This window comes from Dreissena polymorpha, chromosome 4, assembly GCF_020536995.1.
Source record: "Dreissena polymorpha isolate Duluth1 chromosome 4, UMN_Dpol_1.0, whole genome shotgun sequence".
Lineage (NCBI taxonomy): Eukaryota > Metazoa > Mollusca > Bivalvia > Myida > Dreissenidae > Dreissena > Dreissena polymorpha.
Genome location: NC_068358.1, coordinates 65789819 through 65817471, shown reverse-complemented (window position 1 = coordinate 65817471; position 27653 = coordinate 65789819). Strand labels below are relative to the sequence as shown.

The following is a 27653-nucleotide window of genomic DNA, read 5'->3' as shown; positions in this document are numbered from 1 at the left end:
TAATAAAACCTGAATGCCTGGGGCAATTTACCATTTCATTTGCGTTATTGGAAAAATGACCATGTAAACCAGTTATAAACAATGATTTCACATCATGAGAATAACTGAAAAATACTAAACAGTCCAAACTTAATGCACCCTATTGTGAGTTATACAAATAATTAAAGGTGTTACACAACGACTTATGATCAAACAAGTAATTCATACTTTGCAGAGTTTTATTGTATTGCAGTAATTACAGATTCATACTACAGTATTTACAAGTACTAAGTATCAAGTTGAACACTGGTATTCCCAATAAAATTAATTTGCATTAAGAGCTACGCCAAAGTACTTTTGGTCCTGCTTTTGTTTCTTGTTTCATTAAATAAAGATATAAATTGTTATATTTTTTAATTAATGCATAAACCCAAATCAATTGTCAAGGTGTTACGCTTGTCAGTCATTTGTCATGTTTTTTAACCTTCATTTTTTTACGTTCTTATGGGTTAATTATCAGCTATGATTTGATATAGAAACAGTTCTTATGGGTTTATACTATGCCTTGATTTGATATGGGAACAGAAGAGTTTTTCGCATAAGTCATCATTAAAGCGCTCTATGTTTTATTCCCTTTTTATTCTTCATTTTGTTTAATATATGAATTCTTGCTTGGTCTATTGACTTAACAATCATATGATTATTTCATGCACAATTGTTGTACTACAAAAAAGTACCTACAAAAGAGATCATTGTTTAGCTTTTCTACCTTAAACACTGGACAGTACCTACCACTTTGAAAAAGCAGTGATCATCTTAAAAAATGTAATTACAATATAATACAACCTGTCTAAAGGAGGTTTGAGAATACTTAGTGCTTATTACCCACAGCTTTACGTAAGAAAACAATTAAACAATTTTTACATTTGAGCCTCGTTTTTGGAAAACTGGGCTTAATGCATTTGCGTAAAAAAGTAATCACAGATTAGCACGTGCAGTTGCACAGGCTTAACAGTGATGACATTTTTCACCTAATACAGTTTTAGTTACACCCTACAAATTAAAAATGACAAAAAAGAGCAATGTGTCGTCCCTGATTGGCCTGTACAGACTGCACAGGCTAATCTGAGATATCACTTTACGCATATGCATTAAGCCCAATTTTCCAAGAAGAAAGCTCATATGTAATACCTTGTAGCTGTTGACTTGTTGTGAGGCAATACTGCGGAAATGTTTCCCTATGTCATCCCCTATGTGAAAACAAAACGATACAACAATCATCCTTTGTTTTCTCTCATTTACATACAAATCTTTGAAGTGCAAAAGGCCAACTAAAACAGTACTTTAATATCTTTTGAACATTTATGCCTAAATATCAGGAATAGATATGTCTGGAAAACTAATTATGTGCAGCATAGCTATATTCAGGAATGGTTGTCTGTCTTAAGGACTAAACATGAAATACTGTGAAAATCGTAAAATCAACTAATAAAAACAACACTTGGACAAACAGGAAATAATTGATTGTATTCACACTTAATACATGTACAATGCACAGTGCTATATACAATTAAAAACAAAATGTATTCAGTCATGCACACTGATGACTTGCTGCAGTTTTTCAAATTAATCGCAGTCTGTACACACACACACAGAAACTATGTTTTAAACAAGAGGGCCATCAGGCCCTAAGACGCTCACCTGAAAGCCAAAGGAACTAGACTATTCTGAAAAAAAATGCAAGCTGATTCATGAAGATTATTTTGGACCAAAAAAGTAACTTTAAACATGTTTTTTTATAGTTGACCTTGTGACCTAGTTTTTGAGCTCATATGACCCAGCTTCAATCTCTGGCAAAATTTCATTGGGACAAATGTTCTGGCCAATAAATGTGGCTAATATAGTGTCAACAAGTTTTCACTAAAGCCATACAACTGCCCCCCCCCCCCCTGGCGGCCATGTTTTTCAACAAACCATAACCATTTTCAAACTCACTCAAGCTATTGTTAGAACAAATGTTCAGATCAAGTTTCATAAAGATTGGATAATAAATGTGACTTCTAGAGTGTTAACAAGGTTTTGTAGTAAATAGCCATTTAAGGAAAAATTCCACGCCCCCTTGCGGCCATGTTCTTTTACTGATTTCAACCATTTTTGAACTTAGTCCAGATATTTTGAGTTCAAATATTCTGACCAAGTTTCATGAGCATTGGACCACAAATGTGACTTTTAGAGTGTTAACAAGGTTTTACCATACATTGCGCATGCGTGAACATGGCGGGCAAAAATTTTGAAGGAGTAAAATTACATCGAAAATATTGAAAGTTTATGGAATAAAACAAGTGAGGATGAATGAAAAGTGTTTTTAAGTGAACATTTGGATGATACTATGATTATCTATGACCAGAAAACGCAAACCCTCCAAAGATTCGCCGTATAACGGTCAAGAAAGCTCAACACAAAGCACGAACAAGCGAAACAAAGGGAAAAAAATGGCGCAAAATGCTCAAGCTTCACCCATGACTAATATTAGCGGACAAACACAGGCGAGCCAGGCAGGTCAGTACTATGGCAGTCCACAACTAACGCAGATACCATTTCCGTACATGATGAACACGCCCAATTTTTATGGACAGGGGTTTATACCCCCGGCAACGCCATCGCCGCCACCAAGCTCGGACATTTTATCATCAATTTTGGAAAGGTTAAATTCTGTTGACAAAAAACTTTCACAACTTGACCAAATTCATCAAACAGTGTCGGGCATAGTTTCGAGAATAGACAAAATAGAGCAACGAATGAATAGCTTTGAAACCCGAAGAAAGAGTTAGAAAAATCGTGTGATTTCAGTGGGAACATGATAGAAAACATAACAAAACAAGAGCACCGCCTTGCGGGTGCAGACCGCTCATCTATTTTCTTTTTAAAGGTGAAGGGACTCTCATTTTCAATCACTAAGGAGGGAGAGGTGGAGTGAAGAGGGGTGTTAGTGTGGGGTTGTGGACAGTTATTACATTATCTTCCAAAAAAGCGAAAAAATAAAAAAAAAAAATCGGGGGCGGGGGGGGGGGGGGAAGGGCGATGGGGGGGGGGGGATTTTTTGGGTGCGATGGTTGGACGGTATTTCAAACATAACCGTTTAAAAAAAACAAATTGGGGGGGTGGGGTGGGGTATAGTGTGAGGGTGTGGTGGTAATTTGTGAGATGATCTTAAAAAAAAAAAAAAAAAAAAAAAAATTGGGGGGGGGGGGGTGGGGTGGGGTGGGGGTATAGTGTGAGGGTGTGGTGGTCATTTGTGAGATGATCTTAAAAAAAAAAAAATAGGGGGGGGGAGGGGGGAGGTGGGGGGGGAGGGGGGGAAGGGCACGGGGGACAGTTTGGGTGGAGTCTATTGTGGTATGTCAGGTAAGAGTAGTTTCGTCAAAGTATCAATCAAATCTAATCATAAATAAAGAAGTTATGGCAATTTTAGCAAAATTTAATAATTTGACCTTGAGAGTCAAGGTCATTCAAAGGTCAAGGTAAAATTCAACTTGCCAGGTACAGTAACCTCATGATAGCATGAAAGTATTTGAAGTTTGAAAGCAATAGCCTTGATACTTAAGAAGTAAAGTGGATCGAAACACAAAATTTAACCATATATTAAAAGTTACTAAGTCAAAAAAGGCCCATAATTCCGTAACAATGACAATCAGAGTTATGCAACTTGTCCTTTTACTGTACCCTTATGATAGTTTTTTAGGTGTTCCAAGTATGAAAGCAATATCTATGATACTTTAGGGGTAAAGTGGACCAAAACATAAATCTTAACCAAATTTTCAATTTTCTAAGTATAAAGGGCCCATAATTCCGTCCAAATGCCAGTCAGAGTTACATAACTTTGCCTGCACGGTCCCCTTATGATAGTTAATAAGTGTTGCAAGTATGAAAGCAATAGCTTTGATACTGTAGGAATAAAGTGGACCTAAACACAAAACTTAATCAAATTTTCAATTTTCTAAGTATAAAAAGGGCACATAATTCTGTCAAAATGCCAGTCAGAGTTACATTACTTTGCCTGCACAGTCCCCTTATGAAAGTTAGTAAGTGTTGCAAGTATGAAAGCAATAGCTTTGATGCTTAAGGAATAAAATGGACCTAAACACAAAACTTAACCAAAATTTTCAATTTTCTAAGTATAAAAAGGGCACATAATTCTGTCAAAATGCATGCCAGAGTTATCTTACTTTGCCTGCCCAGTCCCCTCATGATAGTAAGTAAGTGTAACAAGTTTGAATGCAATAGCATTGATACTCACTGAGAAAAGTGGACCTAAACGCAAAACTTAACCAAAATTTTCAATTTTCTAAGTATAAAAAGGGCACATAATTCTGTCAAAATGCACGCCAGAGTTATCTAACTTTGCCTGCCCAGTCCCCTCATGATAGTAAGTAAGTGTACCAAGTTTGAATGCAATAGCATTAATACTTTCTGAGAAAAGTGGACCTAAACGCAAAACTTAACCGGACGCCAACGCCAACGCCGACGCCGACGCCAAGGTGATGACAATAGCTCATAATTTTTTTTTAAAAAATAGATGAGCTAAAAACAGAGTGAATTCGACTCAACTCTAAAATCCATGAGTAACTTGCAAAGTCGCGAGGATTCAGTGATCCAGCACGAACATAAATTACAGGCTGAAATAACGGACCTCAAGTGCAGGAGTATGCGGGACAATTTGTTGTTTTTCAAGATACCTGAGGAGCAAGAAGAACAGTGCGACAAAAAAATCTTGGAATTCATCGAAACAAAGCTTCACGTGCAAAACGCCCAAACCGAAATCAAGTTGCACAGGGCACATCGGATAGGCCGATACCAGCCAAATAAAGTGCGGCCAATTGTTGCGAAATTTGCATACTACCCGGACAAGGAGAGGGTTCGCAGGGAGTCAAAGGAACTAAAAGGTACCCCTTTCGGAATATCCGAGCAATATCCACAGGAAGTTATGGAGGCCCGACGAAGGCTAGTACCCATCATGAAAAAGGCAAGATCCGAGGGTAAGGAGGCGTATCTCAGGATTGACAAACTGTATATAAACAAGCAAGTGTATAAAGAATAGGACGTTAGTGAGGGTGTCATTTAAATTGTCACATGGAATGTGGAAGGACTAACAGCGTTTAAATGCTCTGATAGTAAGTTTTCATCTTTTCTTAACTGTCACGATATTATATGTCTTACTGAAACTTGGACAAATAAAGACTCTACCTTAGACCTAAAAGGCTATAGTAAGCCTATTCACTCATACAGACGATTACAACACCGTAGAGCGAAGCGCTCGAGTGGTGGTATTGTGATTTACATTAAAGACTATATTCGTAAAGGTGTTACATTAGTAAAAAATGACATTGATTGCATTGTTTGGCTTAAATTAGATAAAATGTTTTTTAATATTGAATCAGATGTATATTTATGTGTTATATATATTGCACCTGAAAATTCCCCTGTCCACTCTTTGTATACTTATGATATTTTTCAAACTATTGAATTAGATATTAATTTTTATCAAACCAAAGGAAAGGTATTTTTAACTGGAGACACAAACTCCCGAACGGGAAATAAAGCCGATTACATCGAAAATGATAGGTATATAAGCGATACCGATTTTGATACTGTCCCAGATATTGAAACCTTCATCCCACGCTCAACTTGTGACCTTACTACGAATAGATTTGGAGACAACCTGTTAGATATTTGTAAAGCGACTAATATTCGTATCGTGAACGGACGTTTACATAACGATCAAAACATAGGTAAAATAACGTGCTATACACATAATGGTGAAAGCTTAGTTGATTATTTATTAACTGCGCACACCAATTTTACAGACATTTTAGGTTTTACCGTTAACGATTTCACGGAATTCTCGAACCATGCGCCGCTGACATTTGCTCTCCGCATGAATAACGCTGTTTCAACTAGTAATATTAATCCGATTGTGTATTTTAAATGGAAACCCGAGAACAAATGCGACTTTCTTCGTGATGTTTCGTGCGATGTACATAATCTGGAACACATGTTATTATCACAAATTGATTCAAACTCTGATCCGGATATCCTAGTGGGAGAATTTTCGAACTACTTAAATTCTAAAGGAGAAAAGTATTTTAAGCGCAATATAAATCTTGAAAGTAAAGGGTTTATAGATAATAATAAAAATAAACAAAAGTGGTTTAACGAAGAATGTAAAACCAAACAATCTCAATGTACCAGAGCTATATACGAGTTTAATCTTAACAAAAACGAGCGTACACGAGAACAAATGATTGCATCGAAAAAGGATTATAAGTATACTTGTAGAAAAACTAAATTAAAGTACAACACTGATCAAAGCAAGCATATGAACACTATGAGAAGGAAATCACCCCCGTGAGTTTTGGAAATTATTTAAACGTAAAACTACATCACAAAACTCAAATACGATACCGTTAATCGAATTCCACGATTATTTCAGTAAATTAGCGGACGAAGGTGACCTAAATATAAACTCGTTTGATTCCGATACTTTTTTACATGAATTTGACAATAGGTTAAACACAGAACCCTCCTACCCCGAACTCGATAATCCTATATCGACAGAAGAAATTATAAGGGCAACCAAACGGTTGAAAAACAATAAAGCTCATGCGCATGACAATATTATATATGAATATTTTACTGAAACAATCGATGTAATCGTCAGGCCGTTAGAAATATTGTTTAACTACATACTTGATAAAAAGCGTTTTCCGCGCAGCTGGTCATCTGGTATTATAATACCAATTCATAAACGTGGGGACATATCAGATCCAAATAACTATCGGGGAATTACTTTAATAAGTTGTTTTGCGAAATTGTTTACAAGCATATTAAATGAACGGCTTAAACAATGGGCAGAAACGAATGACATTCTAACGGATGCACAATTCGGCTTTAAACCAAACTGTAGCACGGTCGATGCAATATTTATTCTTAATGCACTTATAGAAAAACAGTTTCAGAATAAAGGTAAGCTATACTGTTGTTATATTGACTACCGGAAAGCATATGACGTCATCAATCGCGGCCAATTATGGAGTAAGATGATTAATGTGGGCATCGACGGTAAACTATTAACACTTATTCGATCCATGTACGATGAAGTGAAATTACAGGTTAAACACATGGGTAAATTATCAGACGTATTTAATAGTAACGTCGGCTTATTTCAGGGGGAGATAACCTCGCCCATATTGTTTTCCCTCTTTATTAACGACATCGAATTCGGTTTGCAAAATGGAATAAACGCCGGAATTAAACTAGATCAAATATTGATATATCTATTATTATTCGCTGACGACGCGGCTTTATTTTCTGAAACACCGGAGGGTCTTCAAGAATCATTAAATAATTTAGAAACCTACTGCGATAAGTGGAATTTAACGGTAAACATTGAAAAAACAAAGGTCATGGTATTCCGAAAAGGTGGCACAATTAGTAAAACATTAAAATGGACATATAAAGGTCAAGAAATAGAAATTGTTAACAATTTTAATTACCTTGGAATTGTTATGTCAAGCGGTGGATCTTTTGCGTCCAAATACATTGTATGGCAAAGCTTGAGCGCGTCCATCGTAAATTTTGTAAAAGAATATTGAATGTTAAGATGTCAACAAACTCATTATCGCTATATGCCGAAGTTGGTCGATTCCCCTTGTATTTAGACAGATATGTCAGGATCGTGAAATACTTTTTGAAATTATATACTGTTAAAGAGGGTAATTGTATTCTTAAACACATTTTATTATCACAGAGATTAGAAATTGAACGCAAAAATAACACAAACAATTGGTCATCGAAAGTACGGGACATTCTAAACCAAAACGGTTTTAACGATGTATGGCTATTCCCCGAATCTGTGAACTCTAATCAATTAATACCGCTACTTAAAACCAGATTACGAGACCAGTATATCACTAACTGGAATACAAGTGTCACATCATCTAGTTCAATGATTTTATATAAAGAATTGAAACCAATATTCGAAAGATCTGCGTATCTTGATACTGTTGAAAATAAAAAACATAGGAATATTATTGCTAAATTACGTTTGTCGTCTCACAAATTATTAATTGAAACGGGTAGACACCAGAACATTGTCAGAGATCAACGCAAATGTGTTTTATTCAACCTCAATGATATCAAGGATGAATATCACTTTGTTATTAAATGTCCTTATTATGCCGATATTAGGAATACATCAATTCCAAAGTATTACAGATCACGACCTAGTATGTTCAAGTTTATCGAACTACTTAATTGTTCAAACAAAATAGTGTTAAGAAAACTTGCCATTTTTTGTTTAAAATGCTTTAAGTTACGAGAAGATGTGCTATATGTGTAGTATAAATGATATATCTTCCACAAAGACAATAAGCTTAGAATAATGTTATATTTGTAACAATTATTAAATTTCGTGTTAACATTACATGATCACTTTGTATTAACCCCATCCATGTGACATTCTCACTAAAACATGTTGTATGTCATTACTTTTTAAATTGATCTTTCCTCAAAAGGATGTATGTTTTGTATATAATTGTCACGCATGCTGTTATTGCATATGTATGTTTATGGCGATGAGCTGTATGCTTAAGCTAAAATAAAATATTCTGTTCTGTTCTGTTCAGTAAAGCCATATAAGGAAAACTGCCCCGCACCATGGCGGCCATGTTTTTCATTCAACTGGAACCATTTTCGAACTCGTCCAAGATATTATTGGGACACATGTTTTGACCAAGTTTCATGAAGATTGGACTAAAAATGTGACTTCTAGAGTGTTAACAAGGTTTTACTAAAGCCATTAAGGAAAACTGCCACGCCCCCCTCGCGGCCATGTTTTTCAACCAACCGGAACCATTTTCGAACTCGTCCAAGATATTATTGGCACAAATGTTCTGACAAAGTTTCATGAAGATTGGACTAAACATGTGACTTCTAGAGTGTTAACAAGGTTTTACTATAGCCATATAAGGAAAACTGCCACGCCCCCTGGCGGCCATGTTTTTCAACCAACCGGAACGATTTTCGAACTCGTCCAAGATATTATTGGGACACATGTTCTGACAAAGTTTTATGAAGATCGGACAATAAATGTGACTTCTAGAGTGTTAACAAGGTTTGCTATATATAAAACTGCCACGCCCCTGGCGGCCATGTTTTTCAATCAACCGGAACCATTTTCGAACTCGTCCAAGATATTATTGGGACACATGTTCTGAGTAAGTTTCATGAAGATTGGACAATAAATGTGGCCTCTAGAGTGTTAACAAGGTAAATGTTGACGACGCACGACGCACGATGCACAACGCACGACGGACAAAAGGCGATCACAATAGCTCACCATGAGCATGTTGTGCTCAGGTGAGCTAAAAATATGCCAAAATGTTTCTCTAACTCAATTAAGACTCCTCTATTCAATAAAAAAATATTAGATTTTTCAATACCAACCTTCAAATTCGGGTAATTGCAACTCTATATTGGGCTTAAGTGGAACATTTTTATCCCATAGATTGTGTTTCTTCAAATGGCTTTGAACTAGTTTCAACCTGTCTGAGTCCAGGGATCTAATGACCTTCACCTCTTGTTCCAAAGGAGAGGAATTGCTCCACGTCGTATTATCTTGCTTCACTTCACTGACTTTGCCTACTTCTTTGAATATCTTTGAAATATATATACATATAATATACGTTAGTTTCACTGTATGTTTGTTTTGTTTGGTTTTTCACCATTTTCAACAGGATTAATGTAATTATACAATATTTTAACATTTAACAATTTGTAAACATTAAACAGTGTTTTTCAAAAATGTTGTTCAATTTATCTTAATTTATTCTTGTAAATCAACTTATTTACAATTCAAACAGATAAACCTTAGCCGTTCATAGTAAATGAAGTTTGGATTTCAAATACTATTTGTCAAATCATTTCAGACATGAAATAATTTTAAAATTGACCAATTAAAAATTCCTTGTGATTCTGATACACATGGTTGTCCTGTTAGTTTTTTTTCTATGAATAAGAAAACATTTTTCGTTTTTATTTTTAAAAAGGGTGCTCTACTATTCTTCCGCCTTAATGGCATAATGTACTTTTTTCCATCAGTCATATTAATCACAAATAAGCATTTGAAGTTGAATGTAGTAGTTATATAGCATACAGGTATTTAAACTAAAATGACACAAAAATGTGTGCAGCTTCATGAGAACGCCGCTTTGAAAAAATTATTATTATTTTATTTATTTTTTTACCTTTGACCTTGAAGGATGACCTTGACCTTGAACTTCCACCACTCACAATGTGCAGCTTCATTAGATACACATGCATGCGAAATATCAAGTTGCTATCTTCAATATTGAAAAAGTTATGGCCAATGTTAAAGTTTTCCGACGGACAGACGCCATATATTTGACATTTAACCTTGTAGGATGACCTTGACCTTCACCACTCAAAATGTTCAGCTCCATGAGAAACACATGCATGCCAAATATCAATTTCCTATCTTCAATAGTGAAAAAGTTATGGCCAACGTTAATGTTTTTGGACGGATGGCCAGACGCCATATATTATACATTTGACCTTTAAGGATGACCTTCACCTTTCACCACTCAATATGTGCAGCTACGTGAGATGCACATGCATGCCAAATATCAAGTTGCTATCTTCAATATTGAAAAAGTTATGGCCCATGTTAAAGTTTTCGGACAGACAGACACTATATATTTGACATTTGACCTTGAAGGATGACCTTGACCTTCACCTTTCACCACTCAATATGTTCAGCTCAATGAGATACACATGCATGCCCAGGGCCCTCAATCTATCAAATCTGCGGCCGAAATTCGGTCGCAGTCCCCCACCTGAAAAGTATACTTTTTTCCCCTTTTTGGGGGAAAAATTCCACCTGATTTAAAAAAAAAATATATATATTTTTTTTTTTTTAAAGATGTGTCTCATGATTATTATACCTCAATTCTATTTCAATTTAATCTTAATCTAAAATTGATTGAGGGCCCTGATGCCAAATATCAAGTTGCTATCTTCAATAGTGAAAAAGTTATGGCCAATGTTAAAGTTTTTGGATGGATGGACAGACGCCATATATTAGACATTTGACCTTGAAGGATGACCTTGACCTTCACCTTTCACCACTCAAAATGTGCAGCTCCGTGAGATGCACATGCATGCCAAATATCAAGTTTCTATCTTCAATAATGCAAAAGTTATGGCCAAGGTAAGTTTCTTTTTCGGACGGACGGACAGACTGACATAAACACATACTGACATAATGACTGACGGACAGTTCAACTGCTATATGCCACCCTACTGGGGGCATAAAAACAAGAAATGGGACCAAGCTAAGCAATAAGCATATACAATTTTAACCAATATAAAATTATTATGGTGAAACCATACATGCCATACGTCCCGGATTGTCCGGGACAGTCCCGGAAATGAAGAACTTGTCCCGCTGTCCCAGAAATCTGTCAAATGTCCCGGAATTGACAAAATCCATATATACATGTACCTTATCTTAGGCTTAACTGCACCTCGAATCTGTGTATATCTGCAGCGTCTCCATGACAATGCCTACCCGAATAGGCAGACTACGCTACGTGTCAAAATTGATCAATTAACAGGGGTCCTGTTATCATATCGATTGTCTCACGTTCGCGGTCAAACCGAAAAGGCGGCATTGTTTAATGTGGATGTTAATTGACTTTAATCTACTACGTCATTATTTCCCGCTGTGTAAGGGCAAAGGATAGTTGTTCACACATCTGAAGTCCAACATCGCTGAGTGAAAAATTAAAAGCAGTTTATGTTCGCACGTTTCTAATGTGTGACTGTCCGGATTTTAAGTTGACGATCTACCGGTACTGTTTTGTTGTATTTGTTTTATTGTGATTGGTTGTATGTATTGTGAATTGATTTGAGTTGACGATCTACCGGTACTGTATTGTTGTATTTTTTATTATATAAATGTTATAAATGAATAAAGGCGTATCAACAACTACGCGTTACACACCGGTCTTAATAACAATAGCGCAGTGACGTCACCATCTATGTTTAGAACGCTTACACTGAAAACACGTGGCTCGTATCTAGTAACGGAAGTAGTAATGTTTAATTTGACGTAAATAGATCAAGTGCATTTCGGATAGGCTTTCGAACTTTTGCAATTAACGATGCGAAACAAAAAAAAATGTTCCAAAAATGCATATGTCTATAAATATCGCTACATTTTATACATGTCCCGGAAAATCTGCAAAAGTCCTGGACAATTTAACTCAACGTCCCGGAATTGGTCTGAAAAATTATGGCATGTATGGTGAAACCAATAAACTTTGTAAGCAAATTGTACAAATAAGCTTAATACACAGAAAAGTGCAGCAAAGAGCGGGCCATTTATTTTTTGCACCTGTTTATGAAGAGTTTCTGGCAGCAACTGAATGTTGATTTCATTCACTCTGGCCAGTGATTGCTGCTTGGAAGGCAATGCAGTGGAGAATTTTCGTAAGGCGTTAAGCTTGCACCATGACATTTTCATTCTGTTTCTGCACCAAAACCAGTCACCATTTAAGTGTTAACAGAATAAAGGGCAGGAGCTGAAAAAGGTTATGTTCAACTGCGAATGAACTTCATTCAAAAATCTATCCGAACAATCGAATTATCCGAAATAACTAAGTGCAACTAAAAAATAACACATGCTATCAAAATACGCTAAATGTTTTTCAACAGTTACTCTCGATACATATTTGATAGCCAGCATGGTTTATATTAAGGATACGGTCCGTCTGCATGACATTGTCAAAATAAAAATAACAGAGAATAATTGAAATGTCTCGCACATTTCAAGTTGTTGTTGTTGAACTTTCCTTTTCTCAAGGTCACAATATACTAATTCGAATTCTTATGTAATTTCGATCCCTTGCACGGGCATGGAACGACAACTCTGAATCGAGATTGGTGTATTTTTGTTAATCTTTCAAATAAATTAAATAATACAGTCAACATTGTGCACATAGGGACTACAATAACCATAACACAATTAAAGAGCATTTGTTTTTACTAAAACTACCATGCAAATATTAGACTGGTTCAAATCTCTTTGTTATATCTACCATTTCATTTCAAAGCCATTGTATGATATAAATTTTTGTGGTAATAATTATATGAAATATAGTTTTTGCAACACATATATTGCACGTTAAGTGAATAGGTAAAGTGCAAAATCAATCAAATGTATCTATATTTGATTTTAAAAAGTTAGAAGATTTGTTATACACATTCGGCGAATCGCTACAAACTACATGCGTCAAAATTGAACTGCGGCGAATCGATATGAAGCGAATCAATGGTATGGCGATTCGTAACTTTTCATCCATCTACCAAACCGAGATCGACAAACCAATATTCACTATCAAAAAGGAGAAACTATAAATGTGGGTTATTTATATATTCCATATATCAATATATGTATGCTTACCGGTATATATAAATAAACTTTAGTTATTCGCTTTCGTTTTCTTATAAATCGACAACATTTTCATGACGAAAATTGTCATTACTTCTGTTCCACGGGTGATATTTAAAAAAATCAAACTGTTTTGGAAAGCTTTTGAAAACATCTAATTTAGCTAGATCTAAATTGTCAAATATTGAAATGTTACCGGGCCGCTACCATGGGCGTCATAGGGGGTCAAGAAGTCGGATTATGTCTCTTTTCCGCCAGATACGTCGAAAAATGTGAGAATTAGTCCAAATAATGGGCCATCATGGAGTATCTCTGGAAGGTTACGATTCAGGATTTGAAATTGATAAATGTACTGTATTGTAGTGGAATATACCTTTTACTCTCATATAGAATTATCATCTGTCATCACGCAACATCTGAAGACATTCATTATGTTAAACCCACAGTAACTAATGTGATATGTAAGATATGATATTTTATGAAAAAGAAAAAAATGTGATATGTAAGTCGTGATAGGAATTGGAAGGTCCCATTTCAAGAAGAAACCTGTTGAATTGAGATGCCGGTAGCGGTCCGAAATACATTTCTTTACTCTGATGCTCCATCAAGACGCGTCTTGTGTAAAACAAGGGGATCTCATTTCGAATTCTTTTATTGCTGAATCTCAGTCTATTTGTGACTACGTTAGGTGGTGTTCTATCTATACAAAGTATCGCTTCAGCTAGATCCACAAAATCAATTCCTTAAGTCACTGGCCATGAACTTGAATGACTATGTAAATGAGCTTAATTAGTGTTTTATCAATATAAGTCATCATGTTACACGTAATGTAAGTTCTCTAGATGACCTCTTAGAAAGTCTTTGAAAGGACTATGTAAATGTATTTCATGCTATTAATGCGATTCATACTAATATTCGGTATCATGCTCTCGAAAAAAGTATTTAAAACACGGAAAATTTCCCGCCACTAGGCCCTAATGAATGCCTAGAATTGTTTTATTTTAACGTGCAACATCAAACATTGGACTCTATTTCACAAGCAGATAACTTAGTTGTCTGTCTACTTGTGTAGTATAGCGTAAAAAACAATATAATTCTGCAAGTGCTGATATGAACAGTAAAGGGATGCAGGATTGCGGTTTCAAAATGAATATTCAGCGTGAAGCTATTTTACATCCAACGAAAAAGTGTACGAACTATAACCGTTCGCTTAAAAGCCACAAAGTCTCATTGCTAAACCATTCGGCCATCGAAACAGACGATTCATGTATTGATAGTTTTTATATGTAATTGAGCCTTGCTCTTGCTCTCTCTTCCGCTTTCATGGATTGCTTTTGCAAAATAAAGTATCTTAGTCTAGGCGGAAAGTTTCGTCCCTGATTAGCCTGTGAAATCGGTAAAACGTATTAAACCGTTACTTGAAAAATGTTTAAAATGAGCTGAGTGAAATATACACTTTATTTTTGGTCGTTATTCGCTTCGTTCTCAATCGACCGTTGGTCTGTAAAAGGGGAATTTTTTCAAATCAAATAACTTGTAGTTTTTACTTTGAATTCAATGTCCTTGTATCAATTGAAAATCAAACGACTCTCTCTCTCTCTCTCTCTCTCTCTCTCTCTCTCTCTCTCTCTCTCTCTCTATCTTTCTCTCTCTATCTCTCTCTCTCTATCTCTCTCTCTCTCTCTCTCTCTCTCCTCTATTTCTCTCTCCCACTCTCTCTCTCTCTCCTCTCTCTTTCTCACTCTCTCTCTCTACTCCTAGTATTTCACTTCCTTCTCTCTCTCTCTCTCTCTCTCTCTTCTCTCTCTTCCTCTATTCTCTCTCTCTCTCTCATGTGGTTGGATGCCGTGCTGCTAGTTTATAAACCAAATGTTACACCTTTCTCTCCGTTTGTGTTGTGAAACCTTAACTAGAAATGCCTGTCAGATTTCTCCGAGCCGCCACCCCGTGCCTCTCAGGAGATAGGAAGGCTTGGATTGTTGCAAAAATGTTCAGCGCACATGAACAGTGTGTTCGTTTAAACCCTTTACCACTTTGATACGTGTTTTGACGCATTTGTAGTCACTAAGAAAGTAATAATTAATAAAAGCCCTTCCTTACTAGATGCAAGTTTTAAAGGCTTCATTTCCAACCCTTAGATACTGATGCGCAGCAAACAGCATAAAACCTGAACAGATGCGAGTTACTGACAGGCTGTTCTGGTTTGATGCTGTTTTCACATAGCCATTTTCACTTTGCTTCTGAATTGGAAAGGATTAATAATAGTAGGTACGAGTCAGTGAACATGCATAAAAACGTAACTTGTATGCATTTATTAAGTTTATAAATCCGTACACTTATCGTATAATACATATAAGTCACTGAAAAACATTTTTTTATAACGGTTGATATAAAAACACGAAATAAGGAGCAATCGCATAGTTTATATTGGAAACAGACAGGTTCAAGAAAATCTCTGTAAAGATTGACAGATCTTTGGGTTAACAAATAACACACAAATAACACACGCATGTAATGGTTAAATAATATGAAACGTAACAACATAAAGATATAAAACCTTTGATTAGCATAAATACGTACAAAAGCATGCGCTATAAAGTTATAAAAATATATCACAAGTTATACATGTGTAACAACTAACAACACAAGAATGTCCCTGAAGGAAATCGGAAAACAAAGCTTTAAGATCGAGGTTAAAAAAAACAGCTCACTATGTTATTCAATCACATAAGGCACGATATTTTCACTTAAACTATACTTATAGGTATACTTAAACTTCATAACAATACAAATCATAAAATGCTATTAAACACAATATCATGTTCCTGGCCACTAAAATTCGATAACTATCGTAACTGGCATCATATTTGACGCCACCTGAGTGTAACGCGTTACTAGGCACATGTCGATTATGTGTAGTGTTTCCTGGCAATACTAGTGCCTTAGAATATGTATGCGACAACGTACCATACCTAAATAACATGAAAAAATACAACCCAATAATATTAAACACACCGAGATTGTCGTCGCTTAAAAGAGAAGTAAAATTAGTTTTTTTAATACGTTAATCTAGATCTGGTAATGAAGCATTCATTATAAAGGTTCTATCACAATATACAAATTATTATGAATTCCAGGGGCGGATCCAGGATTTCGGGTTAGGGGTTGGGATATTGAAATATTTGGGTGCAGCGCAAAGCCCTGCTAGGGGGTTCAGGGGGGCGAAGCCCCCCGTAAGCGCCACAATTTTAGTGGTTTTGAAGGCTTTGACACTCACTTCGTACGCCGCGTCCGCCCCCCCCCCTTTGGATCCGCCTATGATGTCCAATACAATTGAAAAACGAATCAAACGAAACAGCGCCGTTATTACACGCAGATTCCATCAACTATCCGAATATTGTCTAATCCGAATCGTACGTCATCGGATGAATACTGTTGACGCCTCATTTCAAAACCAATACGGTCATAAAATTCATTCCAATTTTGCGGTTGAACAGTCATCCTGACCGTTGTCCAATCAAAAGAAGTCACTTTACTTGACCAGTAAATGTTTTGGTTATTTAAAGTCCCACTCATCGCGACGTATGTTGCGAGTACTATGTTGGCTGAAGAATTGTGGAACTTCTTTATGTCGAATATTACACAGTGTGGAAGGGTAGTAAAAAGTGACGACAGAGGTGGCGTGGTCAGCTGAGACAACGCCATGAATCCGAAAGACGACGGATTTCCACCAGCTAAAATGAATTTATCTGCAAAATAACATAAATAAAAGTACATTGTCCGTAACTAATGGAGCAACCAAATTAATTATGCGATAAACAATTGAATATAAATAAACATAAGATATTCAACATTTATTTCAAAAACACCTCTACAAAACCGTTATTTAGTTCTGGTCACGAGAAAAAAAAACTGTGCACCTGCCATATGTTAAGTCTTATACATCCATTGCTTTAGTAGAATCGATATGTTTAAGCGATACACATATGAAAAAGCAACCCTATACTGAAAGTTTGCTGTGCAAACGTGGATCTAAAATTATAAAGTCAGATTGTGCTTTGATTTTACCGGATTCATCGCCTTTCTTTGGCTGTTTCGTCCATGGTACCGCATACCCGCCCGTCCACTCGACATACCCGCACGAGCCACCCGCGTTGAAATCACAGGTTAGATACGCATTATCTGTTACAGAAAGGCGCAGTTGCTTGTGGGTTATGTGTCAAAATTGATGAATGTAAACACGCCTTATTCATGTTATTGTAGTGTTAAGTTGATTCAATAGCTTTGACATTAACTCACATCCGGACAAGCAGATCAACTGAACGTTTTGATATACAGACAAGTTTTAATCGTAGAAAAACGCGAATATGTTGGGTTAACTTTCTGCACAATCACTTTTACATTCTTGTACACCGCTTACCTAAGCATGGTCCAGGCACGATAGTTACGTTATCCAACCCCATACTGTACACGTTACCCTCGTCGTATGATGACGTAAAATGTAATCGTCTTACGTCACTTCCTACGTCTACTTCTGTCGGCGTCCACATCTTTGACGAACTATAATGGGTAATGACTCGCCATAGCAACCGTTTGTGGATGACACCTTCATTAACGTCATTACCGTCAATCACGCCGAAGACTGATAGTGTTATGTTAGAATTTCCACTAAGTTTAAAAGAAAACTTCAAACACGAATTAGTGCTTTGAATAAACTCTGGGGATTCTAAAACTGCGCTCGTGGATTTTGATTTCACATAACTGGGCTTGACGGCCTGCAGAACCATTCCTGAAACGACAAATGAACACAACTTCTGAAAATATCGTAAAAGAACAAACTGGACGTAGGGTTTGACTGGTTAGGATTAAAGATCATACAGTTTATGTATGGTTTTAATTTATAAGATATCCTTCTGTTTCTCGTGTTTTTTTTTTCAAATGACCATTTTGCGTACATGGCACTGATCTTCAACATGTTAAGAAAAAAACAAGCTAACCGATAATAAATTCAGATCAGCTAGTAACATTTATTTGTACTTGTTTGTCGCAATGGTTACCGCTGCGGGTAGATTGGGAAAACAGTTGACCATTTGTTTCGCTGATTTTGCGCATGCACTTATCGAATAATAATTTATAATTTATCCATAAATGCATACAATAAGAATAGATTCCTTGTTCACAACAGCAGAACGTTCCGTTTAATTACGTTTGTACTAGAAAAAGCATTACAACGACAATGAAAAAAAAATCATTATTCAATATTTACCAGTTTCTGACAAATTTTACCCATCATTATTGTTGACTCGAAATAAAATAGTTAGCGTTTAGTGGTAAACGCCCGAAACTACGTCATATCGACATCGTGTGCCAATATCTCCTACCATTGGTGTATTTGTCCCAGGGTCCTCTTGTCCAAAAGTAGGATCCTTGGGAGGAGTCCGTGTAACCACACCAGCCGGCCTCGAACGAGCAGTTCACGGAATTATCTAGAGTATATAATACAATATAATAAGAGTGTTAAATGAAATACTAATGTAAACGTTATTTACTAAGGAGACATAAGCTTGTAGCTATTCGACTATATGATACCATGTGAAAATACACTATAAGTCCGTATTGCAAATACATAACTACTTGTGCGAGAATGCATTCATGAGATAATAATAATGAATAAATCGCAAACAAAGACAATAATGCTCTGGTAGGGACTAACACACCGCCAATAATTCACGACCATCGCTCAAAAGCGGACAGGTTTTAAAAGACCAGTTTTGTTTTTCTGCATATTTCACTGTTCTCAAAACGAAAACTAATCCAATAAAGAAAATATGAAATAACGCAAAAATAAGAGCATCGTTCTGGGGAAACTGGAGCAAATGAATGTGCATAAAGTGTAGTTCCATATAAGTCTGTGCAGTCTGGAGCTAATGAATGTGCATAAAGTGTAGTTCCATATAAGTCTGTGGAAACTGGAGCTAATGAATGTGCATAAAGTGTAGTTCCATATAAGTCTGTACAGTCTGGGGAAACTGGAGCTAATGAATGTGCATAAAGTGTAGTTCCATATAAGTCTGGGGAAACTGGAGCTAATGAATGTGCATAAAGTGTAGTTCCATATAAGTCTGGGGAAACTGGAGCTTATGAATGTGCATAAAGTGTAGTTTCATATCGTTCTGGGGAAACTGGAGCTAATGAATGTGCTTAAAGTGTAGTTCCATATAAGTCTGGGGAAACTGGAGCTAATGAATGTGCATAAAGTGTAGTTCCATATAAGTCTGTGCAGTCTGGAGCTAATTAATGTGCATAAAGTGTAGTTCCATATAAGTCTGTGCAGTCTGGGGAAACTGGAGCTAATGAATGTGCATAAAGTGTAGTTCCATATAAGTCTGTGGAAACTGGAGCTAATGAATGTGCATAAAGTGTAGTTCCATATAAGTCTGTGGAAACTGGAGCAAATGAATGTGCATTAAGTGTAGTTCCATATAAGTCTGTGCAGTCTGGGGAAACTGGAGTTAATGAATGTGCATAAAGTGTAGTTCCATATAAGTCTGTGGAAACTGGAGCTAATAAATGTGCATAAAGTGTAGTTCCATATATTAAGTCTGTGGAAACTGGAGCTAATGAATGTGCATAAAGTGTAGTTCCATATCGTTCTGGGGAAACTGGAGCTCATGAATGTGCATAAAGTGTAGTTCCATATAAGTCTGTGGAAACTGGAGCTAATGAATGTGCATAAAGTGTAGTTCCATATAAGTCTGTGGAAACTGGAGCAAATGAATGTGCATAAAGTGTAGTTCCATATCGTTCTGGGGAAACTGGAGCTCATGAATGTGCATAAAGTGTAGTTCCATATAAGTCTGTGGAAACTGGAGCTAATGAATGTGCATTAAGTGTAGTTCCATATAAGCCTTGTGCAGTCTGGGGAAACTGGAGCTAATGAATGTGCATAAAGTGTAGTTCCATATAAGTCTGTGCAGTCTGGAGCTAATGAATGTGCATAAAGTGTAGTTCCATATAAGTCTGTGGAAACTGGAGCTAATGAATGTGCATAAAGTGTAGTACCATATAAGTCTGTGCAATCTGGAGCTAATGAATGTGCATAAAGTGTAGTTCCATATAAGTCTGTGCAGTCTGTGGAAACTGGAGCTAATGAATGTGCATAAAGTGTAGTTCCATATAAGTCTGTGCAGTCTGGAGCTAATGAATGTGCATAAAGTGTAGTTCCATATCTTTCTGGGGAAACTGGAGCTAATGAATGTGCATAAAGTGTAGTTCCATATAAGTCTGTGGAAACTGGAGCTAATGAATGTGCTTAAAGTGTAGTGCCATATAAGTCTGTGGAAACGTGAGCTAATGAATGTGCTTAAAGTGTAGTTCCATATAAGTCTGTGCAGTCTGGAGCTAATTAATGTGCATAAAGTGTAGTTCCATATAAGTCTGTGGAAACTGGAGCTAATGAATGTGCATAAGTGTAGTTCCATATAAGTCTGTGGAAACTGGAGCGAATGAATGTGCATAAAGTGTAGTTCCATATAAGTCTGTGGAAACTGGAGCAAATGAATGTGCATTAAGTGTAGTTCCATATAAGTCTGTGCAGTCTGGGGAAACTGGAGTTAATGAATGTGCATAAAGTGTAGTTCCATATAAGTCTGTGGAAACTGGAGCTAATAAATGTGCATAAAGTGTAGTTCCATATAAGTCTGTGGAAAATGGAGCTAATGAATGTGCATAAAGTGTAGTTCCATATAAGTCTGTGGAAACTGGAGCAAATGAATGTGCATTAAGTGTTGTTCCATATAAGTCTGTGCAGTCTGGGAAAACTGGAGTTAATGAATGTGCATAAAGTGTAGTTCCATATAAGTCTGTGGAAACTGGAGCTAATAAATGTGCATAAAGTGTAGTTCCATATATTAAGTCTGTGGAAACTGGAGCTAATGAATGTGCATAAAGTGTAGTTCCATATCGTTCTGGGGAAACTGGAGCTCATGAATGTGCATAAAGTGTAGTTCCATATAAGTCTGTGGAAACTGGAGCAAATGAATGTGCATAAAGTGTAGTTCCATATAAGTCTGTGGAAACTGGAGCAAATGAATGTGCATAAAGTGTAGTTCCATATCGTTCTGGGGAAACTGGAGCTCATGAATGTGCATAAAGTGTAGTTCCATATAAGTCTGTGGAAACTGGAGCTAATGAATGTGCATTAAGTGTAGTTCCATATAAGCCTTGTGCAGTCTGGGGAAACTGGAGCTAATGAATGTGCATAAAGTGTAGTTCCATATAAGTCTGTGGAAACTGGAGCTAATAAATGTGCTTAAAGTGTAGTTCCATATAAGTCTGTGCAGTCTGTGGAAACTGGAGCTAATGAATGTGCATAAAGTGTAGTTCCATATAAGTCTGTGCAGTCTGGAGCTAATGAATGTGCATAAAGTGTAGTTCCATATCTTTCTGGGGAAACTGGAGCTAATGAATGTGCATAAAGTGTAGTTCCATATAAGTCTGTGGAAACTGGAGCTAATGAATGTGCTTAAAGTGTAGTGCCATATAAGTCTGTGGAAACGTGAGCTTATGAATGTGCTTAAAGTGTAGTTCCATATAAGTCTGTGCAGTCTGGAGCTAATTAATGTGCATAAAGTGTAGTTCCATATAAGTCTGTGGAAACTGGAGCTAATGAATGTGCATAAAGTGTAGTTCCATATAAGTCTGTGGAAACTGGAGCTAATGAATGTGCATAAAGTGTAGTTTCATATAAGTCTGTGGAAACTGGAGCAAATGAATGTGCATTAAGTGTAGTTCCATATAAGTCTGTGCAGTCTGGGGAAACTGGAGTTAATGAATGTGCATAAAGTGTAGTTCCATATAAGTCTGTGGAAACTGGAGCTAATAAATGTGCATAAAGTGTAGTTCCATATAAGTCTGTGAAAAATGGAGCTAATGAATGTGCATAAAGTGTAGTTCCATATAAGTCTGTGGAAACTGGAGCAAATGAATGTGCATTAAGTGTTGTTCCATATAAGTCTGTGCAGTCTGGGAAAACTGGAGTTAATGAATGTGCATAAAGTGTAGTTCCATATAAGTCTGTGGAAACTGGAGCTAATAAATGTGCATAAAGTGTAGTTCCATATATTAAGTCTGTGGAAACTGGAGCTAATGAATGTGCATAAAGTGTAGTTCCATATCGTTCTGGGGAAACTGGAGCTCATGAATGTGCATAAAGTGTAGTTCCATATAAGTCTGTGGAAACTGGAGCAAATGAATGTGCATAAAGTGTAGTTCCATATAAGTCTGTGGAAACTGGAGCAAATGAATGTGCATAAAGTGTAGTTCCATATCGTTCTGGGGAAACTGGAGCTCATGAATGTGCATAAAGTGTAGTTCCATATAAGTCTGTGGAAACTGGAGCTAATGAATGTGCATTAAGTGTAGTTCCATATAAGCCTTGTGCAGTCTGGGGAAACTGGAGCTAATGAATGTGCATAAAGTGTAGTTCCATATAAGTCTGTGGAAACTGGAGCTAATAAATGTGCTTAAAGTGTAGTTCCATATAAGTCTGTGCAGTCTGGAGCTAATTAATGTGCATAAAGTGTAGTTCCATAAAAGTATGTGCAGTCTGGGGAAACTGGAGCTAATGAATGTGCATAAAGTGTAGTTCCATATAAGTCTGTGGAAACTGGAGCACATGAATGTGCATAAAGTGTAGTTCCATATAAGTCTGTGCAGTCTGGGGAAACTGGAGCTAATGAATGTGCATAAAGTGTAGTTCCATATAAGTCTGTGGAAACTGGAGCTAATGAATATGCATAAAGTGTAGTTCCATATAAGTCTGTGGAAACTGGAGCTAATGAATGTGCATAAAGTGTAGTTCCATATAAGTCTGTGCAGTCTGGGGAAACTGGAGCTAATGAATGTGCATAAAGTGTAGTTCCATATAAGTCTGTGCAGTCTGGAGCTACTGAATGTGCATCAAGTGTAGTTCCATGTAAGTCTGTGGAAACTGGAGCTAATGAATGTGCATAAAGTGTAGTTCCATATAAGTCTGTGCAGTCTGGGGAAACTGGAGCTAATGAATGTGCATAAAGTGTAGTTCCATATAAGTCTGTGCAGTCTGGAGATTATGAATGTGCATAAAGTGTAGTTCCATATAAGTCTGTGGAAACTGGAGCTAATGAATGTGCATAAAGTGTAGTCCCATTTAAGTCTGTGGAAACTGGAGCTCATGAATGTGCATAAAGTGTAGTTCCATGTAAGTCTGTGGAAACTGGAGCTAATGAATGTGCATAAAGTGTAGTGCCATATAAGTCTGTGGAAACTGGAGCTAATGAATGTGCTTAAAATGTAGTTCCATATAAGTCTGTGCAGTCTGGAGCTAATTAATGTGCATAAAGTGTAGTTCCATATAAATCTGTGCAGTCTGGGGAAACTGGAGCAAATGAATGTGCATAAAGTGTAGTTCCATATAAGTCTGTGGAAACTGGAGCTAATGAATGTGCATTAAGTGTAGTTCCATATAAGTCTGGGGAAACTGGAGCTAATGAATGTGCATAAAGTGTAGTTCCATATAAGTCTGTGGAAACTGGAGCAAATGAATGTGCATAAAGTGTAGTTCCATATAAGTCTGGGGAAACTGGAGCTAATGAATGTGCATAAAGTGTAGTTCCATACAAGTCTGGGGAAACTGGAGCTAATGAATGTGCATAAAGTGTAGATCCATATAAGTCTGTGGAAACTGGAGCTAATGAATGTGCATAAAGTGTAGTTCCATATAAGTCTGTGGAAACTGGCTCAAATGAATGTGCATAAAGTGTAGTTCCATATCGTTCTGGGGAAACTGGAGCTCATGAATGTGCATAAAGTGTAGTTCCATATAAGTCTGTGGAAACTGGAGCTAATGAATGTGCATTAAGTGTAGTTCCATATAAGTCTGTGGAAACTGGAGCAAATGAATGTGCATAAAGTGTAGTTCCATATCGTTTTGGGGAAACTGGAGCTCATGAATGTGCATAAAGTGTAGTTCCATATAAGTCTGTGGAAACTGGAGCTAATGAATGTGCAGAAAGTGTAGTTCCATATAAGCCTTGTGCAGTCTGGGGGAAACTGGAGCTAATGAATGTGCTTAAAGTGTAGTTCCATAGAAGTCTGTGCAGTCTAGAGCTAATGAATGTGCATAAAGTGTAGTTCCATATAAGTATGTGCAGTCTGGAGCTAATTAATGTGCATAAAGTGTAGTTCCATAAAAGTCTGTGCAGTCTGGGGGAAACTGGAGCTAATGAATGTGCATAAAGTGTAGTTCCATATAAGTATGTGCAGTCTGGAGCTAATCAATGTGCATAAAGTGTAGTTCCATATAAGCCTGTGCAGTCTGGGGAAACTGGAGCTAATGAATGTGCATAAAGTGTAGTTCCATATAAGTCTGTGCAGTCTAGAGCTAAGGAATGTGCATAAAGTGTAGTTCCATATCGTCCTGGGGAAACTGGAGCTAATGAATGTGCATAAAGTGTAGTTCCATATAAGTCTGTGCAGTCTGGAGCTAATGAATGTGCATAAAGTGTAGTTCCATATCGTTCTGGGGAAACTGGAGCTAATGAATGTGCATAAAGTGTAGTTCCATATAAGTCTGTGGAAACTGGAGCTAATGAATGTGCATAAAGTGTAGTTCCATATAAGTCTGTGGAAACTGGAGCTAATAAATGTGCATAAAGTGTAGTTCCGCATAAGTCTGTGCAGTCTGGAGCTAATGAATGTGCATAAAGTGTAGTTCCATATCGTTCTGGGGAAACTGGAGCTAATGAATGTGCATAAAGTGTAGTTCCATATAAGTCTGTGGAAACTGGAGCTAATGAATGTGCATAAAGTGTAGTTCCATATAAGTCTGTGGAAACTGGAGCTAATAAATGTGCTTAAAGTGTAGTTCCATATAAGTCTGTGCAGTCTGGAGCTAATTAATGTGCATAAAGTGTAGTTCCATAAAAGTCTGTGCAGTCTGGGGAAACTGGAGCTAATGAATGTGCATAAAGTGTAGTTCCATATAAGTCTGGGGAAACTGGAGCTAATGAATGTGCATAAAGTGTAGTTCCATATAAGTCTGTGCAGTCTGGAGCTACTGAATGTGCATAAAGTGTAGTTCCATGTAAGTCTGTGCAGTCTGGAGCTAATGAATGTGCATAAGTGTAGTTCCATATAAGTCTGTGGAAACTGGAGCTAATGATGTGCATAAAGTGTAGTTCCATATAAGTCTGTGCAGTCTGGAGCTACTGAATGTGCATAAAGTGTAGTTCCATGTAAGTCTGTGGAAACTGGAGCTTATGAATGTGCATAAAGTGTAGTTCCATATAAGTCTGTGCAGTCTGGGGAAACTGGAGCTAATGAATGTGCATAAAGTGTAGTTCCACATAAGTCTGTGCAGTCTGGAGCTAATGAATGTGCATAAAGTGTAGTTCCATATAAGTCTGTGGAAACTGGAGCTAATGAATGTGCATAAAGTGTAGTCCCATATAAGTCTGTGGAAACTGGAGCTAATGAATGAGCATAAAGTGTAGTTCCATATAAGTCTGGGGAAACTGGAGCTAATGAATGTGCATAAAGTGTAGTTCCATATAAGTCTGTGGAAACTGGAGCTAATGAATGTGCATAAAGTGTAGTTCCATATAAGTCTGTGGAAACTGGAGCTAATAAATGTGCTTAAAGTGTAGTTCCATATAAGTCTGTGCAGTCTGGAGCTAATTAATGTGCATAAAGTGTAGTTCCATAAAAGTCTGTGCAGTCTGGGGAAACTGGAGCTAATGAATGTGCATAAAGTGTAGTTCCATATAAGTCTGTGGAAACTGGAGCTAATGAATGTGCATTAAGTGTAGTTCCATATAAGTCTGTGCAGTCTGGGGAAACTGGAGCTAATGAATGTGCATAAAGTGTAGTTCCATATAAGTCTGTGGAAACTGGAGCTAATGAATGTGCATAAAGTGTAGTTCCATATAAGTCTGTAGAAACTGGAGCTAATGAATGTGCATAAAGTGTAGTTCCATATAAGTCTGTGGAAACTGGAGCTAATGAATATGCATAAAGTGTAGTTCCAAATAAGTCTGTGCAGTCTGGTGAAACTGGAGCTAATGAATGTGCATAAAGTGTAGTTCCATATAAGTCTGTGCAGTCTGGAGCTAATGAATGTGCATACAGTGTAGTTCCATGTAAGTCTGTGGAAACTGGAGCTAATGAATGTGCATAAAGTGTAGTTCCATATAAGTCTGTGCAGTCTGGGGAAACTGGAGCTAATGAATGTGCATAAAGTGTAGTTCCATATAAGTCTGTGCAGTCTGGAGCTAATGAATGTGCATAAAGTGTAGTTCCATATAAGTCTGTGGAAACTGGAGCTAATGAAATGTGCATAAAGTGTAGTCCCATATAAGTCTGTGGAAACTGGAGCTAATAAATGAGCATAAAGTGTAGTTCCATATAAGTCTGGGGAAACTGGAGCTAATGAATGTGCATAAAGTGTAGTTTCATATAAGTCTGTGGAAACTGGAGCTAATGAATGAGCATAAAGTGTAGTTCCATATAAGTCTGGGGAAACTGGAGCTAATGAATGTGCATAAAGTGTAGTTCCATATAAGTCTGTGGAAATTGGAGCTAATAAATGTGCATAAAGTGTAGTTCCATATAAGTCTGTGCAGTCTGGGGAAACTGGAGCTAATGAATGTGCATAAAGTGTAGTTCCATATAAGTCTGGGGAAACTGGAGCTAATGAATGTGCATAAAGTGTAGTTCCATATAAGTCTGTGCAGTCTGGAGCTAATGAATGTGCATAAAGTGTAGTCCCATATAAGTCTGTGGAAACTGGAGCTAATGATGTGCATAAAGTGTAGTTCCATGTAAGTCTGTGGAAACTGGAGCTAATGAATGTGCATAAAGTGTAGTTCGATATAAGCCTTGTGCAGTCTGGGGAAACTGGAGCTAATGAATGTGCATAAAGTGTAGTTCCATATAAGTCTGTGCAGTCTGGAGCTAATGAATGTGCATAAAGTGTAGTTCCATATAAGTCTGTGCAGTCTAGAGCTAAGGAATGTGCATAAAGTGTAGTTCCATATCGTCCTGGGGAAACTGGAGCTAATGAATGTGCATAAAGTGTAGTTCCATATAAGTCTGTGCAGTCTGG

General features: G+C 36.9%; 2 protein-coding genes across 3 annotated transcripts in view; both read right to left on the bottom strand.

Moving 5' to 3' along the window:
- Positions 1-12630, bottom strand: part of LOC127875921 (DNA polymerase subunit gamma-1-like) — a 95551-nt gene extending 82921 nt beyond the window's left edge. Inside the window, exons 1-3 of one of the 2 annotated variants that reach the window (XM_052420670.1) lie at positions 12455-12630; positions 9484-9694; positions 1171-1229 (exon numbers count right to left, since the gene is read on the bottom strand). In XM_052420670.1, coding sequence (XP_052276630.1) covers positions 1171-1229; positions 9484-9694; positions 12455-12583 — 399 coding nt within the window. In that variant the 5' untranslated portion in view covers positions 12584-12630. The remainder of the gene's footprint in view (positions 1-1170; positions 1230-9483; positions 9695-12454) is intronic. The other variant, XM_052420671.1, reaches the window with a different exon arrangement.
- Positions 12631-17907: 5277 nt separating this feature from the next.
- Positions 17908-27653, bottom strand: part of LOC127878481 (cubilin-like) — a 47192-nt gene continuing 37446 nt past the window's right edge. Inside the window, exons 17-18 of the mRNA XM_052425007.1 lie at positions 18892-18996; positions 17908-18299 (exon numbers count right to left, since the gene is read on the bottom strand). Coding sequence (XP_052280967.1) covers positions 17908-18299; positions 18892-18996 — 497 coding nt within the window. The remainder of the gene's footprint in view (positions 18300-18891; positions 18997-27653) is intronic.